Source organism: Corvus moneduloides, chromosome Z (assembly GCF_009650955.1).
Source record: "Corvus moneduloides isolate bCorMon1 chromosome Z, bCorMon1.pri, whole genome shotgun sequence".
NCBI lineage: Eukaryota > Metazoa > Chordata > Aves > Passeriformes > Corvidae > Corvus > Corvus moneduloides.
Genome location: NC_045511.1, coordinates 42,821,561 through 42,841,300, shown reverse-complemented (window position 1 = coordinate 42,841,300; position 19,740 = coordinate 42,821,561). Strand labels below are relative to the sequence as shown.

Sequence of the window (19,740 nt, the reverse complement as noted above, 5' to 3'; positions counted from 1 at the left end):
GTCACACATTTAAATTGTTTCTCACATTGAGACTGGCTGTCCCATCTTGTGTGCAGCACTGGAACAATTCATGCCACCAGTCTTCACTCTTAAAACAGCATGTCCTCTTACTTATCTTTGGAGCATTTTCCCTGAGACCATTAATTTATGTATTTTGGAGGGGGGAAGGGAAGAAAATGAGTAGCTTTTTCAATCAGCCACACTAAAAATAGCCCTTCCTGAGGTGAAGTCTCAGAATTTCCAGTCAGAAGTAATAGAGATATTTTGAAGTAATTGCACATGTAAGAGCCAGGGAGGGGGAAGGAGAGACAGGGATTTGGCTCAAAAACCAGTGAAACAAAAAATCTAATTGCTTGGTACTGCCCCAGTAAGTTAAATAAATTATTCTTCCACAAGGGTTCTCCATCTTAATTGGTTTTTCTCTCCACATGCAGAAGATGTGGAGTCTTCCTTCCACTCTGATCACTGCCTAGATTTCAGTCAGGTCCTTTTTTCCCTTCCCAGCTTCCTGTCATTCTTGGACAAGAGCCCTAGACAGAGTTAAACTCCCGTGCATGTAGCCATTTGGGAAGGATGGTCTGCATCCTGCAGCTTTGCAGAAGTGGTGAAAAACTTCCTTCATCTGCCTTTCACTTGCCAGCTACAAACTCCACTACTCACTGCTCTAATGGACTTTGCACTATTGGACCACTGGTTTGGAATTTGGCAGCCCCTCATTACACACAGCAGTTCATTTATCAGCCTGGTGACATCTCCCTTTACACGTATTCACACACAAAAATTGCCTTGGTGTTCAGGTGAGACTACTGCTTTCAGTTAGCAGAAACATTTGAATGGATCAAGAACTTTTTTTGAGTTTGAAGGGCTTGGCCAAAATTCTTTCTTACAGTTGGAATGTTAGGGGGCCAGAAAGTAGTCAGATCTCATGAGCAATATTTGTGTGGTCACAGGAAGCCCAGAGCTGTCCTGGCTGGCTGCTGTGCCATCCTCCCCTCAGCCTGAAAGCAGGATGTGTATTTTGGCATTCCACTGTAGCTGTTCTGTGCTTCTCAGAGGTGTCACTCAATCTGTGTCATTCAGAGGAAATCTCACCCTGCTCTCATGTACTCTGTGGCTTGAAGTGTTGCACCCAGTGCATCTATGAGGAAAACCTCCAACAGGTGGCAAACAAAACTATTTTTAGTATGCAAACACCCCCAATATTTTATTCCGTCTGAGTTGAATAACAACTTCATTTCAGAAAAGGTCACTTTCCCTCTTTTTAATGCAGTATGTACAAGTGTTTTGCTAATTATCCTATGTCCTTTCCTTTTTGGGTAGATATTGATGAATGCAGCATGATCCCAGGAATTTGTGAAGGTGGAGTTTGCTCCAACACTGTGGGAAGTTATTTCTGCATCTGCCCCCGGGGTTATGTCACATCCGTGGATGGATCCTGCACTCTTGGTAGGTGCCACAGCCATTTGTCACTTCCCCCCTGACCTAGGGCCTCACTCTGTTGTCCAGGCAAGCACAGGAATTGTTAATTATATTTGTTTCTCGAATCTGCATCTGATGAGCCCAAAAGTTAAGCTCACTTTGGTTCTAAAGGAGCAAACATTTATCCCTACTTGGTGCTTCAAGTCCCATCTCATACAGGTAAATCTAATCTTTAGAGATCATCATAAGGCACAAAAATAAACTCAAAAGGCATTAAGTAGCATATGCTGATGTGCCACTAATTTGTCAGAAACACATAATGAAGCAAACCAAGTGTTGGATTTCAACAGATTGCATCTTTTACAGGACAGTTTATTTAATAGTTATCCCTACATTATAAAAACCCAGTATGCTTATTTCCACATGTGGTGGTTTCTTATATAGAGGTGCATGTGTCAAGTATGTGATATAAACCATTCTGATCAATTAAATATAAATGCGGCATACCACGTGTAAAAAACCTTAACAATTGCTGACAATAATGTATTTTCTAGATCTCATGTGGTTCTTCTAATTTCAGGTATCTCAAAGCTCTTTGTTCTTGTGTTGGGGAAGGGATTCTGAAGGGATTTCTGAATTGCAGATAAATGATGTAAGCCAGTAGCAGCACAAGGCCTACAAGTGATTTCAAATTAATTTTTTTTAAAAAAATGCAGCCATCTTCTGTTATTCAGGTTCATCTGAGGAGTTCCAACTTCAAATACGTTGTGGCTAGGCTCAAGAATACTGAAAACCTCAGATTTCCAATATGATCAAAATTTATATGGCTTTTGGCATGTTTTACAATTTGATTTTTGAAGTCAGCTCCCAAACCAGCTGCAGAAAAATCACATGCCCTAGTCCACAAAGGGCAAGTCCTTATGTTACAAAGAAAATGTGTCTGAAAGTTCTTGTGCTCTGTCATATTACAGTATAATTCATATACTCTAGAAGTGTAATTTCTCATTTACTTATTAGAAAAGTGAAGAATGTAAACCTTAATACAAAGTATTTAATTCTTCCTAGTTTAAGATGAATATTTGCTTTCTAACAAAATACCATGATCTGATCAGTTACTGTAATTAGCACCATATATTTTCAAATTAATTGAGCTTAACTTGAGCATTCAAGACGGTGATGATAAAAGATCATCTGTCCTTGAAGGAGAGTAGTTTTCACGTGACACTACTGAAAATTCTGTTGTACTTTCAGTCTACAGAGCAGAGCAGACTGAATAGCATTTATTCAGTTAGATGCATATAAATGAAGGAAAAATTCATTAAATGAATTTACTGACATGGCTGCTGCTACACATGAGATACACGAAGTATCTAGGGTTTTGCTGTAATAGGGTTTTTGTATGTAGGTATCTAGTTTTTTTTGTATTGCTTTGTATCTTTCATATCATCCCTATTTCCTTTAGATTGAGCAGACTTTAAGATTGCATGATGGGTTAATGCAAGACTAATGCCACTGCATCTGTGTGATCCTGCAGTAAATCCAATGTGGAATACGTGGGTCAGATAATTATTGGATGTTGTGAGGGTTTTTATTCTGTTGCTTGGTTTTGGTCTTGTTTTTTTTAATACAACTTGTAAAGCATTTTTGTCCTTACATCAGGTGAACAAGGGAAGGTAGCTTTGAGAGCTCGTGTCACTATTTTTAGTTTTTGTTTTTAAATTAACTGCCAGATCAGAGAACAAGCACCTGTTTCTCCAGCACTGTGAGTGGCCGCTGTGCACAGGAGCTGCCCGGGACGTTCACCAGAAGGCAGTGCTGCTGTGAGTCTGGCCAGTGCTGGGCCAGTGGCTCTATCGTGGAGGTGTGTCCTGTCAGAGGATCTGGTGAGTGCCTTGTTGGTTGGCTGGTTTGATTTTCTTCTCCTTGCTGTCCATTCTTCTTTGGATGGAGGTCACTGGAGTGTTTTGAACTGCTTTAAAATGTAAGCTAAACAGAAAAAAAGAAGGTAATGTATTGCATTATTATTCATTTCTGTGTTTTTAATACTGATATTACCATCTGTTAACCATTTTTCTTTTTGGTCCATGGTTGTTTGGCACTTGTTTCTTTAATGTCCTTTTGTTGACTTTGGAAATAGTTTTTGGGAAATGGGTAAGATTTTGTGGTCAGTCTCACAGAGGAAATGACTCCTAGGGTCCATATTTAATTTTGATTTAAAAGAACAGCTATTGCATTTTGGGTTACTTTGAACTAGAATGCATCAGTTTTTAAGTTATTTTTTCAGCTCTGCTAAGAGAACAATAGTCCACAGCCCTCGTGAAAGGCATTTTCTTTATCAACATCCCTGAGAGACCAGGAATTTACAGTGCTGCTGTCAACACATCAACGAGAAGGTTTCAGCAAATAGTTGAACAAATATTTGTAAATTACAATATTCCTCTTTATTATTTCTAGTGTCCTTCCGCAAGCAGCACCTGTCACAACCAAGGGATCCGCCGGAGGTTCGGAGTGGCAGAGGGAACACATGACATCAGGGAGATGAGGAGTTGCCATCTTGGTTTTTGTAGCACACAGGAAGGCTGTATCTTCCTTTTGAGCTGCCTTGGAAAGGCTGACGTGGTCTGTGCTTCTCTGTGCCCTCCTCTCTGACAGATGAACACCGCAGGCTGTGTGTGGATGGTGCCCCTGCCAGAGGCGGCTCCCGGCGTGGCGGAGTGGGAGGGAATGAGTTCCTTGCTGGGGGCAATGGCAATGGCTTCGGACCAAGAGGAGCAGGCTTCATTCCCATCCCAGGAAGCAACGGATTCTCCCCAGGTGTGGGTGGAGCAGGGGTAGGAGCAGGTGGTCAGAGTCCCACTGGAAGTGGCCCAATCATTACAGGGCTGAGTAAGTGCTTGCATTCTGACTTGTTTCGCTCTTTTTTTTTAACTATTCCTTCTGTTTTTCCTGTATTTTTTCTGCTTAGTCTGGATATGATATGGTGTTCTTAACACTTAACAATTACTTTGCCATTCAAGCACATTGAGACACCTTAGCTGGTGCATTAGGAAGTTCAGGAGCCCTTTTTTCAACAAGAGTTCAGATGTAGGGGTTTTTGCTTGGCTTCAGTTACAGAGTCCCTGAGCCTGTGTTGTCCCTGCTGAGGTGTCTTTGTCAGCACTTACAAAACTCCAGATTTCTAAGTGTTTTCAAAAAAGCACCAGGGTTTAAAATAAACTGTCTTCTGTATTTTCTCTTCCAACTGTAAAACCTACTTATTCTGCTGAAGCACTGCTTTGGCTGAAAGTTCAAGGTGAATAATCTTCTGGCAGAAGTCTCATGGATGTGAACACTGCTTATGACATGTGTAAACATATCTCTGGGATCACAACCACAGAGATCATAAAATGCAAGGAGTATTATTAAGACAGGTACACCAAAAATTGCTTTGAATTTCACACAAACTCTGGTTTATCCATGAGTTCAGTGACGGGCACATCAGGCTATATGCAGAAATGGTAAATCACAGTTAAGAATGTTTGTTTAACGCAGTTTTTATTTCCATAGAGCTGTTTGTTGTTGTTTACTGTCATGTCAACAGGTAGTGCTTTGAAAATGATTTTTTTATATATTTGTGCACCTGATAACACCCTTTCTGAAGCCAAGTATAATATTCCTACATACTTCTATTTGAAAATCTGAATATTTGTCTCTCATTCTGATTTTTTTCTTTTAGCAATACTCAATCAGACAATAGACAACTGCAAGCACCATCCCAATCTTTGTCTCAATGGACGTTGTATACCAACCCCCTCTAGTTACAGATGTGAATGCAACATGGGATATAAGCAGGATGCAAATGGGGATTGTATTGGTGAGTGCACATTTCAAAATCCATTATTCTAATTTCCTTCTGCTTAAAATCCATGTGCTTTTTAAAAAAGAAAACATACTAATTTTAATGATACTACGTTTTAGAAAGAGAGTGCAAAGGCTATGCTATTATTCACACTAGAATAATTTAAATTCTCTATGGGGGCTATCTGTTTTCTTACCAAGAAAAAAAAAGTCTTTAATTGCAAATATTAGTATTGAGTATTCCTATTCCTGTACTTAAAGGCTATTGCACATTTTTGTCACATTCAGTAAAATAAGTTCTGTTTCATATCTTCATTTATTATGCACTCATAGCTCCACTTTTGGGATGTAGTATTGTTACGATCAAGATGATGAAGGGTAAATTTATGTTTTGCCTCCTCAAAAGGATTAATGACAATTTGAAAGATATAAAATAATTCCAAAATTACATTAATTAACTTCTGGTTAAATTTACATTTCATATGAAAATACAGAATGCTAGCCTTATATAACAAGAACTGAATTTGGGATTTTGCACTTTTATTCAATTACTGTGGACTTCATTCTTGCAGTGTCAAAACTCATCAGTTATTTCAGAAAAAATACAAGATTTGGGGATTCTTGTGGGGTAGTCATGTGGAGAAGAAGCCTCTGTGCAGGATACAGCTTAATTTAATGCATAGAGTCCTAAATAAAAAGTTCTGGTTGTATTTTGGATTGAACCTTTGCTTACTAAATCTTTATAGAGAGATTTGAGATCTGTGAATGAAAAATATCACTCGAGCTTGCTAGCAATAGGCTTGCCTCAGAGAAATTGTGGCTTTGAATCAATTTATAATGTGTCTGTGGATTGCAGGTCCGCTTTTAGCTCGGCCATTCTCTTGCATCATAGAGGTTGGTTGTACCTACACCATTCCTGGCCACTGCACATCCTCATTTTAAGAAAACTCAGTTGACAGAGGTTCCACCACTTTCTCAAGCAGATGCACTGCTCCCACGGTCAAATATCCAGAAAGTTTTCAGAATATTTAATCTAATTTAAACACCTTATTAGCAAAAAAAAATCAGCTGATTGTTATTTGTCTTATCCTCACTACACAAGGAGAGCAGTTCAGTACCTTCTTCATTTAACTTTTTTGTACTTGAAGATTGTTACAGTTCCTCCGAATTGTCCTTTGTGATATATCAAGCCTGAATTTTTCAGCTTTTTTATTTGGGTGAGAGTTTTCTGTACCTCTGGTCTCTGACTAGGAAATTCAAGAGGCTTAATCTCTTGCTGCATCCTTGGGCCTCAGGAGCTACAATCCCATTGTGAGTGGGGAGTAGGAGTTTTGTGATGTCAGTCTTGCATGGCTGTTCCTTCTTTATAGTGCATGGAGAACCCTGGCTCATTTGTTACAGCACTAGATTTTGCATCACTGAAATCAGTAATTTTTTTTAACTCTGGCGGACCTTGACAGTCAAGGACTATCTGGCATGTTGGACTATCTTACCTTGTTGAAATCTAGTTCACATCTTGTATTCCTATTTTTGTTACTCAGAGGTCAAGTTGAAAATAACATCTGAAGCACACAGATGTTTGTTGCAGTAAGTAGAGCTAGATTAATTTAAAAGATTTTTTTGTTTTTCATTTGTCATTGGAGTAGGGAAACAATCTGTGGTTTAAAAGGCCCATCAGCTTTAGGTGTCCAGGTGCTGAAACTGATTGAGAGAAAAATATAATGTGTTCTTGATAAGGTGGCTGGCATTCTGTCCCTATTTCTCCTGTGGGGTCACCAGGCAGGCCACTTGCCTGGCAGTTCCCCTTCTATGTCAGGCTTGTGATAATAGTGAAACTGTATCTAATATTCAGTTTCAGGTCCAAGTGCCTGAAAACTGTGAGGTTAGGTTGATAGCTGCATGGGGAAAAAAAAAATGTTGACCTGTTTAATTTTCAAGCATACAGGTATGTGCCCAGTAAAAAGGTGTATTCACTTAAGGAACTTAATCTTGACTTTGCAACGCTTACCTCAGCATGAAAGAGTAGACTGAAAACAGAGACAACTTTGGATGCACCAAAATCAAAACAAAAATTTCGATTGGTTCAACAAAAGCAGAAGGTGCTGTGCCAGCTACAGTATTGTCCCATGTTGAAAGCATGGGAAAAGGCGCCCAAAATGGTTTCAAAACAGTTCAGGTGTCATTTTGCCCATTTTTTCCAGCATGAAATGAATTAGTCATTACTAATTTCAGCTCTGAAGTGGTTTGCCTTTTGAGTAGCTGCTTGAATTCAGAAGATGTTTTATAAGAGAGTGAACTCTCTAAATTATAAATAACTCTGTGACCTCTATAAATAACATGGCTTTGTTTCATTGTTATTTTCAAATTGTATTATAAAGAAGTAACCCGAGTCTCTTAAGTGCCACAATGAATTTGGGATTTGTGAATAGTAGTTGCTGCAAATTACTGCTGCAAAAGTTGCTGGAAATATAGGCAGGAACTTAACTGTATGGATTTCATGTGTGTGCTGATACATATTAAATGAATTTAAAGGCTTGCTTGAATCTAATTTGAATATTTATCTTATTGCTGGAAGAATAGTCTTGGGGCATTGGAAATAGCTCACTGTATGGCCTAGGTTAGTGGCACATAAATGAACACTGTTTCTGTACTTCTCTCTCTGCCTGCTCCCAAAGCAATGAATTAAGGATCCAGAAATGGTTACATACTTTTCTATAGAGTTAAATAAAAGTCCTGTTTCAAGATTAATCCTGCCAAACCAAAAAAATTATGGTTTTACTTATTGTTCTCTGACCTAAACTTGCATTGTGCTGTTCTCACAGCAGGACATGCCTGATGGGCCAAGGACCATGAGTGTCCTAAGTGATCTGACTCTGAATGGTCAGTCCTTTTCTCCAAAATGATAGCCAGCTTTAATTTTAGTACCTTTCCTTATTCATTTCTGTTTATAAAAACTCTGGATCAAACTGTAGAGACTTTAAAAGTGGCAGCAAACCTGTAGCTGTGCTGTGTTGAATTTTAGTTGTCTTATCAATACAAATATCCCTATTTAAAATTTTGTAATTTATCTCCAGACCCACTGCAGTAAGTCTTTTAAGGGGGGTTTTGAAAGTTTCCTACTGTGCCTAAGAGAGTTCTGACAATTGTTAGAGATGAAAAACTGAAGAGTGGAGATACGTGTGAGGCAAGTACTGAAAGAGATATTTGACATTGAAGGGGATATGCTGGGAGACAGAATAAATGGCTTAAATCTCTCTGTCTCAGATGTTTCCTGTTTATACTGCTGGAATATCCATGGTTTCAATGCAAACTCGAAGCCAACAACTCCTTTATATTAACATATATTTGCCATTTCCATCAGTTATCAAGAGCTTATAAAAATAAGAGCATCTTAAGATGCATATTTCGTGTGGAAGTCATGTGATGCACATGGATTTTGGAAGGATTTTCGAAGCTTAAGTCAGCTGTTTCATAGAGAAACTCTGCACTCCTGCTGTAGAATTTATAAACTTACTGAGAGATCCTTTATAGCATGACCATGGGCTTTTTTTGAAGCAAGTTGAAGCCTGTAATAGAGAAGGTCTTAAATCTCAGTCCCTGTAAGAAAACTAAACAAAATAGATGAGTGTTGTATCTAGTGTTTATAAGTTCCTTCTGCCCTCCCTCATAAAAAAGAAAGATATAGATACTGTGAAGTCATTTGATTTAGGACACTTGACAAAAAATTCTTGTCAAGATGTGATTCAGAGTTCGGTGTTCTGTTGGTAGCTGAGGACTTTGTTCTGAAGGGATAGTGTGCAGTCCTCCTTGAGCCCTTCCCATATCAGCCGAGCACTGAGGAAAAATCGCCTCCCATGAGAAATCCCCCCACCCATGACAAGGAGTATCCCAACAGCCAGGCAGGGCAGAGAAACATGGGAGCAGGGAACTACTGCAGTGACACAGTTAAGTGTAAAGATGCAGTTACCTCTGTATTTACCATCACGAATTCCTCTTTTCTTTATCTTGTTTCAATTCTTGTGCTTTTACTGCAGCGCTGGTGCAATCAGCAGGTATGCAAATGTGAGTGAGCTAATTATGTGTGAGGGGAGGTATTTGAGTCTTCGATTTGTTTTCCCTTTATACATTTAACTGTTTACGCAGATTGTATCTGGGCACCAAGAGTGCTGTAAACCAGGCCATTACATCAGTGACTTGTGTAAACATATATCTCTTTGTTATGTACCTGATGCTCTTGGTTTAAACTTTGTGTTCATCAACATAGTAATTCCTGTTGAAGATGTGGTCTTATTTATGATTAAATTAGAACAAAACTAACCTTTTGCCATCTTTTATAGTGAAGTTATTCATGAAACAGCACTTCCTAAAAAGTACACATAAATATTCTCATGAGTTTAATTTCTTATTCCATCCTGGTATTCTCAAGATGTAATGAGCTAAGTTCTAGAACCAGATTTGATAAGGGGTGAGTGGAAACTATAATGAAAATTGCCCTGGGATTTCCCTGGGTTTTCTGGAAGCATGAACTCCGAAATACATGGGAAAATCATCATTGTTAGGAACTGATCAGCAGTGGCTTCAGAGCTTCTTATGGCATCTTTCAGCCAGATGTCAGCAGCTCCTGGGTATCACCGCTGGCTTTGTGGTGTTAAAAGCCTGCCTAAGTGAAGAGATGAGTAATTACAAATTCATTGTAAGTGAAATGAAGGGCCTAGCTGGAGGAAAAAGTCGAATTAGCAAAAGTTACTGATAAAGGAATAGGGGATTTCCTCAAGGGATCCATTTGTAACCTGTACATTGAGCTCTAGCAGAGAGTAGCTGCTTAGGTCATCCTCTAGGAGCTGCAGGAGGGGGGACTGAGTCAGCAATCCTGCCCTGCCAGACCAGTGGGATACAACCACTCTGTTCTCTGGATTACAATGGGCAAGGGTCTTGGAGGGTTTACAGAAATGTAATGAGGAGAACAGTTGATGCTATTTTAGATCTGGGAGTGGCTGTCGTGAGCCAAAGACATGTCTGACTCACTGGTAACTACTGGGCATCAAATTTGGGAAGGATTCTTGAAAGGAACTGTTAAAGTTTGCAGAGCCCCATGTCAAATAAGAGTTATTTCTAAGTGGTTACCTAACATTGGTTAAATTGGTTAAAATGTGTTTGGTTTGGTTGCACCCAAATACCAGAAACCTTTGCAAAGGAGAGTAAGGTACATTACAGAAAAGGGTTAGATTAAATCTGGCATCACTCAGTGCAAAGACTGGGGTTGAGAATGCAGTGGGACATAAATAATTGAGATGTGGTGCGCAGACTGTGGTCTCATTAAGAATCCCTCCTGCTGGTGTGTGGCCCCCTCCTCACATTTTGACAATAAACCTGTAATGTAATAGGGGTAGTTTTTGGATGCCATGATTTGATCTAGTTATAAAGTCCCAATTTTGATTAGTATTGGTTTTATTCCAAAGGAGCATAAACCATCATTGAGTTAGATTAAACTATTTTGTATTAAGTGTTGTTCACTTTCTCTAGGCAACCATCAGGTCTCAAAATTCTCTAGCAGATTTTTTTCTGTTGTCCCTCAAGATGCTTACAAATTATGCAGTGCCTCTTCACTTCTTAAAAATGCCTGCCTAGCTGAACTAAGAAGAGCCCTGAGTTCTCAGCAAAGCAGTGATTTTGCACTAAGAAGAGGCTTTAATATTTAGCATCTGGCTGTTAGTTACCATCTTTTTCACTTAGAAGCTTCCAGACTTAGGGGAAAAAAAGTGTTGTAGACATTGTGAAGTCACTAATGCCTCTCTTTGCTGCCAGCAGATGTTGATGAGTGCACATCAAACCCCTGCTCCAACGGGGACTGTGTCAACACACCTGGTTCCTATTACTGCAAGTGCCACACAGGTTTCCAGAGAACTCCTACCAAGCAAGCCTGCATTGGTAAGAAAACTGCTCCATGTCTGCTGGCATTGCTGATGTTCTGACCCCTTGCAACAGACTCTGTTTGAATTTAAAAAATAGGAGTGCAATTTCAGTAAATGCAAATGTTAAATTAATTGGCATTGTACAGCTGGGCTGCCACCTCTTTTGTTCTGTTGTTGTCTTTTAATATTTAACCATTATTCTGGAATATCCATCCAGGGAGTTACCCAGACAGGAGTTCTAAAAAGAAAAGAAATGGAATGACAGGTGTTTTTTATGTATGCATGCAGATGAAAGTGTGAGTAGGTTCTTTAAGGTATTCATGAAGTAATTGCTAAGCATCACAAAATGTAGCATTTGTTGTACATGTCTGCAAAAATAATAAATATATTTCCCTGATGCAAGGAAATTAAATTCTTAACTTAATTTTGAATTTTTTTTCTAAGTAATATTTAAGTGACATGCCAGTATTTTTCAAAGCAATAAATGTCTCTAAATGCACTTTTATCTGACCATAGTTCTCAGTTTGTGTAGGATTTTGTTTGGCTTGGTTTGTTTTTTCTTGCCCTTAGATATCGATGAGTGTGTTCAGAACGGTGTTCTTTGTAAAAATGGCCGGTGTGTAAACACTGAGGGAAGCTTCCAGTGCATTTGCAATGCTGGGTTTGAATTGACTACAAATGGAAAAAATTGTGTGGGTAAGGACTCTTCTAAAGAATGGGGCAGGCATTAGCTTGGTGGTTCTAGAAACTATACTTCATACTACAGTTAAGGATCATTAAGGATTACCTTTCCTGAAATACTGTGAACTTAGAGACCCTTCATTCAAATAGTTGTTATACAGACCTGTATGATTTTAAAAAAAAATTGAGGTAATTTTTGTTTTTGAGGCTACGCCTATCCTCAAGAGTCCCAGGAATAATATTTTTCTAAAAAGCTTCACGGCAGATGCTCAATAAATCAGCATTGCTGAAGAAATGCCTTGTTTTAATTTTGGCTGCATGGTGTCAAGAAAAAACCCTGTCAGATAAACAACAAGTTTAATTCTCTCAGGTGATGGAAGGTTTTTATCCTCTCATGTATGAAAGGAAGACACACCCTGTTCTTTCATACACAGCCTGCCGAAGTATGCAAAGCAACTGATCAGAGCATGAAAAAAACTTTCTACTTTGTCTATAGAGTGAAAACTCTTTAGATAATTTATTAGGGTTATGATTAAAAACCAATCTTCAAGTGAAGGAACATGCCAACCAGTCCTGATTGTTTATTTTCACTGTGTCGTCTTCTGGAGGGTGAGAAACCAAAAGCAGTTTTCTTTGCAATGTTTTATAGACCATGATGAGTGTGCCACGACAAACATGTGTTTGAATGGGATGTGCATAAATGAGGATGGGAGTTTTAAATGCATCTGTAAACCAGGATTTGTTCTGGCTCCAGATGGACGTTACTGTACTGGTATGTAAAAATTGGGGGATAGGGATTGAAAATGGCTTTTCCTGTCTGTTCATCCCTGCAGGAATGGCAGTCTGCTCACATGGATTGATTCAACACTGTGTAACACCTTGCTGCTCACTACAGTAGATTTCTTCAGCTGCCTGGATTAGAAACAGATCCTTAGCTCACTGAAAGAACTGTTTAATAGTATTGTGAAAGCCACAATAAACTAGCTTCTGAAAAATCTTGGGGCATTGTAAATGCATCAAAACATTCAGGCCCTATGTGAAATGGTAAAGTGAGCAGCAGTATGGTAAATTTAAGAGGTTTGAAAGATTTTACATTGATGAACACCCTGCATACACACACACACACATTTTCCAGGTCATTATTCTGGTAATTCAGAGTGAATAGCACTTGAGTCATTTTACTGGCCACACAGCATTATAAGCTTTTTAAAGTGCAATCACTAAAAAATTCTATTAAACATTTTAAGAATATAGTCTGATTTAGCTTCAGTTTCAGCAAACTAAGTGAAGATACCTGTTGCTGCCCTTAGAGGTAGGTTTGGGCTTGAGGCATTTCTAGTAAATTTATATAAATTGTTAGCCTTCTGATTTGAAGTTGAACCATTTTTATTAGTTGTGCTTTTCTTAATTACATGCAGTTGTGCTTAGAAATTGATGACCACTTAAAAGTTCTTTGAAATTAAAATTAACCATCAAAGGATATTTTGTGTCTAGTGCTCCTTAACCACACTTTAAAGCAAAATTAAAATACCATGGAATGGACAAAGGGGAAAATTTATAGTTTCTTTTGCTTGATGTAGAATATGAAGTAGCTCTAATCCTACATTTCAGTGTGTTTTGATTTGGTTTTTTGTTTGTTTGTTTGAGCAGCTGGAATTTTAGTTATTCCAAGATTAAATTGTTATTAGAAATAAAACAAGGATATTATGATGATTAATCAGCTTTCATAAAGTAATTTGATAATGGTCTGAAACTATTCACTGTAGTCTTGCTTAAAACCAGATTGATTGCTGAATTGTCTTGCCTCCTCTTAGATATTGATGAATGCCAGACATCAGGAATTTGCATGAATGGTCATTGCATAAATACTGAAGGCTCATTTCGGTGTGATTGTCCACCTGGCTTGGTTGTTGGAGTTGATGGTCGTGTGTGTGTGGGTAAGTGAGATTTATTCTTTTTTCTTCATAGAAAAACAAGGGGAATTATCAAGTCAATTAATTTCCAAATTAAATGCACCAAATGATACCGTTTTAAATTATGTTGATGTCAAACCACAGACAAGATGCAACTCCGTAATACTAGTGTTAATAGACAAGAAACTTAATTTCTTTTGTGGAATTGGAGAGGTGCTACCTCTTGTTTACCTGTTGCTCATATAAATTGAACTTAGAGTGCTTAGTCTTCCTGGCATCTCTTTGGTTTTGAGGCATGCCCTTTCTAGTCTGATGAAAAATAATATTTTGCCATGTAATCAGTCTCTTATCCTCTCAAATTGTACTGATTGGCATTTAAGAGATTCTTCACTCAGCTTTGCATAACTTCAGGGAGCTCGTGGGACAAAAACGGATGATTTTCAAGATGATGAAGAATTAAAAGAGGTGTGGAGCACAAGAAATATTTAATCTCTTGTTTTCTGCTGATTGCTGACGAGGAGGGAGAAGAGGAATACATATTTTACAAGGATTTCTGAGAGTTACAGTGCTGTGTGGACTGCAAAGTCCCGTAATTTAATCCACAGGAGAAGCCATCTTTTCCCTCTGCATATCAGAACATCAATTCTATATCCCCTAAATTTCTCCTTCCCCAGCTCCTGCATGTGCCTGTCATCAGGCACGTTAGTGACAATAGACTCTACAATAATCCTATTTATTAATCAGTGCTATGACTGTTCTTGCTGATGGGCGCAGGGATGTTGTATCTGCCTTTGTCTTATCAGCATATTTCCAGATAAAGGAAAAACAATGCATCAGGATGCTTGCAGGTTCTCACACCAGAGAGATGGGAGATACTAAAGCCTCGTGTTGCTGTTATCAGATGCTCATTTTAAATAACACTTCAGATGGTGCAAAAGTTCGAAATTATTTAAAACAAAAACTAGGACAAGTGTTTCTACCAAGTGCCAGCACAAGCTAGCCCCTTCTGTTACCACTTCAGCCTAAAAAACGTATGATAAACACTGAGAATGGCTTAAAAACATAGGCTCAAAAAAAGACAGAACACATTCTCAGTCTCACAGTTGGAATGCAAATTTTGTTGTTTTGAAAAAATTAAGTGTTCTAGTAAGCAAAACTGTACTAAAGATTGAACCAACAAAAGCAAGTTGTGTTCCCTCCTATGTGGTAGCCGAGATGTTTTCTTCTGGTTTATTAAAAGTTTGGAGAAAAGCAGTGAGAAGTTAAACAATGAGAAAAGGCTTGGTGTACTGTTTTAAATACTGGAATTTCATTGCTCAGTGTCGCACCAACAAAACCAGATTTGAGTACAGGCCGTTCAGTACCTTTTTTGTGTTCCAAGTTGGCCTCATCTTTACCCGTCAGTGATACAACTGTAAAGAATCAATACAGTACTCAATTTTCTGTGCTTTCATTTACGTAATGTTGCCACAGTTCTAGGAGCAAAAGACTTCACAAGTTGGCCATCATCTGTGAACACCATTTATTTAGAAGTTACGTGTTACACTGCTTTAAGGTTTACCATAAATGCTTTTATTTTCAACAGGAAATACCCTTAATAGGACAAAAAAATCATAAGGCAGAATCATGATCTAGTTGGAAAATTCATTTTAAGAAGATGATGTAATTATTCCAGCCATAAAGTAACATTGGAAATTTCAAATATTGCATAACAAAATATCCTCACACATGACTTTGAGAATAGAATTTCCAAGCCAATCCACTCTTCAGAATTGTGTATGTGTGTTTATATATAATCCACATGCTGTTTAACTACAGGAATTCTATGTCTGGCTGTTCTCTTCCATATATTGCATGAGCTAAAAAATACTTTTCAGACATTCTGGCTGCTAGAAGATTATTGGTAGTTTGAAAATTAATAATTTAAATTGGGCCTCTTGTAAGATCATTCCCGTAAGTCTGCTAGGTAACTAGCAAGAAATATAAAATCTAAGAGCCCAGAGTCCAGCTGCCTCCCTCTTTCTCTGAGATCTATTTTACTTCTGAATAATGACCATGATCCTGGTGGGAGTATACATAGAAAAAAAAAATGCTGTTTTACTTAGTATTTATAAGTATGGCTGAGTCAATCACAAAATGTTACACAAGCTTGAAAAAAGCACAGCAAGGGGGAACAAATGCTTGGGAAAGGAACAGTTACAGAGTCATGGAACAGCTAGATAGATACTTGGACCTAAACTTCCAATATTTGAATATTTTCAGGCTTTTTAGGTTTGGCTGTACTTCCAGCTGCAGCTCCATGCTTGGACACCTCAGCTGGCCCTGTGAGTGTCTGTGTATCACCTCAGGACTTGGGCTGAGCTGCGGCTGCAGCTTCACACAGTGTTTTTTCTCTGCTGAGACACTTCTAATTACCTCTGCCCAGAGCCAGAGTCATCCAGGACACAGCAACTAAAGTTCATTTCACTCTGGTAATTTTGTAGAGCCAAATGGAAAAGTGTCTGTCCTCAGCCTGATTTGTCCTTCTAAGGTTCCTGGATGGGTGCAGTGACTTTCACTGAGCGTGGGTCAAGCACTGGCCACCTGATGTCGACCACAAACGTGGTGATGATCATTTTTGTAGATACTGAAGTGCTACACTGCCAATTTAAGAGTGTAGAAGTGATATGCCTTGGGAAAGAGTGAAGTGTCCCATAAAAAGGTACATGGCTACAGCAGCAGCCATGCTAATCTCTGATCCAGGGCATAAAATAAATTCTTAGTGCTCTGAGGGCAGTGATTGAAGCCCCCTTGCTCATGGCAGAACTTGTCAGAGTGGCAACTGGGCTTTTCTGAGGTGGAGGGAAAGGATATGATGCCACTAATTATTTTGCAAAGTAAATGAACACACATTTCTTGTGCAAAAGTCCTCAACTGTTTCCCAGAATTGTAATCTTTTCCTGATGTCAAGTGCAAGCAAACTGTACTGGCTTCACCTAGATTCTTGGCAAAGAAAAAATTCTAAAATTTAGGACATATTTAGCTATTCTCCAGAACTATCTGTTCCATGGGATACCAAAAGCAAGAGAAAACATTTATGTGCAGGCAGTACTGTTATACAGGAGCCAGCTTACAACACTCAAAGAGCCGACAGAACACATAAGGAATTGCCAGTTCTTATTTGGATTGGCACTGGATATTCAACATTCACTGTAAAACTTTTCATGCAACTTCTCTTTGTTGTTTTGGGGTCAAACTTCAAGCAAGTGACTGTCTGGATTCCCTCAAGCCCATTTCAGTTTCTGAGTCCACTCAGGCTCATGTCCAGGCCACAAGACATGGTAGTTTTACTGGGGGACTGACAAGGAGCATAAATTAAAACCGTATTCTGTCCTGGCCCATAAAGATACCTGAAACGAAGAGTATTTCTGGAGCTCCAACAGTGTCAGCAGAATTACAGGAGTCAAAAGTAAAGACTGTTTATATGTATCTTTCAGTTCTCAACTACACATTTTTAGAAGAACTGTCCAGTCACATGCTTGTTAAAAGATCTCTAATACTATCTTGTAAGCAAACATGAAAAAGGCATTGAACCCTAGAAAGACCAAAAACTGAAGAGAGCAACAAAAACCAAAATGCATAAAAAGCAGTTTTGGAGACATTCCCATAGTTCTTGGATAAGTATAGGAGATGATTATTCCTCTAAAAGTAGGTATGGAGTGTCTGCCTTGGAAGATGCTTCTTGCTATATTTTACTGGTCAAGGCTATTAAATTGATTTATGTGACTAAATCAGCTGTAAGATTGGCAGCATGGTGAGTCCTACAGGTGTATGGTTGACCTGTATAACTTTTCTGCTGTCTTTTTTTCGCATTATTTTTGAAGTTGAAGAACCTTTCAGGTGTTACGTGTTGTATGATAAGTGCTGGTTTATCTTTGTTATCATTTGCAGCCCTCTCCCCAAGGCTGGCACTATAACTTCCAGAGCGGGTTTTTAATCACAAACCCCTAGAAGTTTCTTACACTCTGGGCAGTACTGCTGCTCTCCTCACTGCCTAGTTGTGTGTAAGATTTGCTAAATTGCTGTTCCCAGCTAGATTTTGGGGCCTCTTTGGTGTGCTAATCCAGCAATGGTGCCTGTTTACACATAAATTTACTAAGATGGTCATGTCTTGTAAATGCTGGTCTGAACAATCTGCTAAAATTGCATTTCTGTTCATAATTTTGTAAATACAGCTGGAGATCATTGTTTCTTCTTTCAGAAGCAGGTATTCTCTCATATTACCAGCCCTGGGCTGCTGGTGAGTTACCCTACCTGAGGAATCATTTTGGAAGTAAGAGATGTCTCTGGTACTTCTCAAAGGAGAAAATCAGCCACCACATGCTGATCCAGGCCCTTCTGTGTTTCTTACTGGGATATGTGTTGATGGATTTACAGAGCTGCTTCAGGATGTGGGTCATCTTTGCTGGGTCCTGTGTAATGCTTTTGAATCAAGTCATGAAATGCTGGTTTTGGTGGTTTTAAAGTGCTCTGGAGAAAGCCCCAGGAGGTAACCACATTGAGATTTGGCCTTGGTGCCATCAGCATTATTAAGGCAGTGCAGATGTAGCCAGTGTGACCTTTTTGTTGACCAAAAAAGGGGTTTTAGCTTTTGCTGGGATAGTATGCATACATTGCACTCTTAGCCTAAGGAAATAATGATTTGTTCCCTTGTCCTTTTTTTTTAGACACTCATGTGCGTAGCACATGCTATGGAGGCATCAGAAAAGGGCTGTGTGTCCGTCCCTTCTCTGGTGCTGTGACAAAGTCTGAATGCTGCTGTGCCAACCCTGACTATGGCTTTGGAGAGCCATGTCATCCCTGCCCTGCTAAAAACTCAGGTAAAATTTTGTGTTTATTTAAGTAGTACAGTGAAAATACAGACTTAAAAAAAAAAATCTTGTTGAGATCACGTTGTCGATTTTTTTATGCCCTAAAGAAAAGTGAATAGGGTACACATGGGTGAATTGTGGGTTCCTGAATTAAGTGTTTGCTATAAGTAATAATTCTTGCAAGAGAATAAGCAGAATTCTCCAATGAATCAGTAAATTTCCTGGTCCAGTCAGTCCAGTTTAAAAAAGCAGCCCTTATTATTTCCAGAAATCTGTATTTCATGTTATAAGAATCAATTCTTTAGGTAAACCAGATAGATTAAAAAAAGAAAAATCTCTTGACTGCAGAACTGAGATGATGCATCTTGGACAGAATTTCCATTCAGTGTTATTTTCTGAAGCAGCAGATGACTACTTAGAAAAAAAGAAGCAAAACTGACATTGTGATTTAAAGCAGTAAATGAAAAGGGCATCGTGTCAAGACTGTAAAGAAATCACCTGAGTGTTTAACTCTTTGTCATCTAATTTTGGTTTTGTGTATGTATGAAAGTTCAGGATGGAGTGCTGCCTGACAGATTTAACTAAATTATCTATAAATGGCTATTTCATGTGAACACTGGCATTTCGTTAGTTACATTGTAGAAAAATTAGTTTGGAAAAAAATCACGTAGATTTAGTTTAGGATGAAAGGAGTTGAAATACTGGAAATAACATTTTCTTTCCCCCAACATCTCTGCTTTAACTGAGCAGCTGAGTTCCATGGCCTGTGTAGCAGTGGAATTGGTATTACTGTTGATGGAAGAGGTATGTTGCATATTTTCTTTAATAATATGATTCAAAGTTAAAAATCCCTATCCTCAGAATTATGTTTTTTGATAACATACTAGAGTGGACTTTTCAACCTTAAGATTAATATGTTAATTTTATTATTTTAATTCTCAAAGTACAGTATTTTTTACATTACAGTGTTTAAGAAAAGGCTGGAATTAATTCTCTACAACAGTGGATTTTGCCTGACCCTATCAAGAAAAAAAAGTAATCTGTCTCAGAGTTCTGACCTATAATATATATACTTTTTTTTTGAGATGAGAGATTTTTTGAGATTAGGCATAAAACAGCTCTCCCTCA

At 38.5% G+C, this 19,740-nt stretch overlaps 1 protein-coding gene across 3 annotated transcripts in view; it reads left to right on the top strand.

Moving 5' to 3' along the window:
• The window catches only part of FBN2 (fibrillin 2), a 118,640-nt gene that overhangs the window by 32,116 nt on the left and 66,784 nt on the right, over positions 1–19,740 (top strand). For 2 of the 3 annotated variants that reach the window (XM_032096785.1, XM_032096783.1), the window contains 10 exons: positions 1,321–1,446; positions 3,150–3,302; positions 4,072–4,305; positions 5,135–5,272; positions 11,062–11,184; positions 11,739–11,864; positions 12,499–12,621; positions 13,664–13,786; positions 18,469–18,621; positions 19,363–19,416. In XM_032096785.1, the coding sequence (XP_031952676.1) occupies positions 1,321–1,446; positions 3,150–3,302; positions 4,072–4,305; positions 5,135–5,272; positions 11,062–11,184; positions 11,739–11,864; positions 12,499–12,621; positions 13,664–13,786; positions 18,469–18,621; positions 19,363–19,416 (1,353 nt within the window). The remainder of the gene's footprint in view (positions 1–1,320; positions 1,447–3,149; positions 3,303–4,071; positions 4,306–5,134; positions 5,273–11,061; positions 11,185–11,738; positions 11,865–12,498; positions 12,622–13,663; positions 13,787–18,468; positions 18,622–19,362; positions 19,417–19,740) is intronic. The other variant, XM_032096784.1, reaches the window with a different exon arrangement.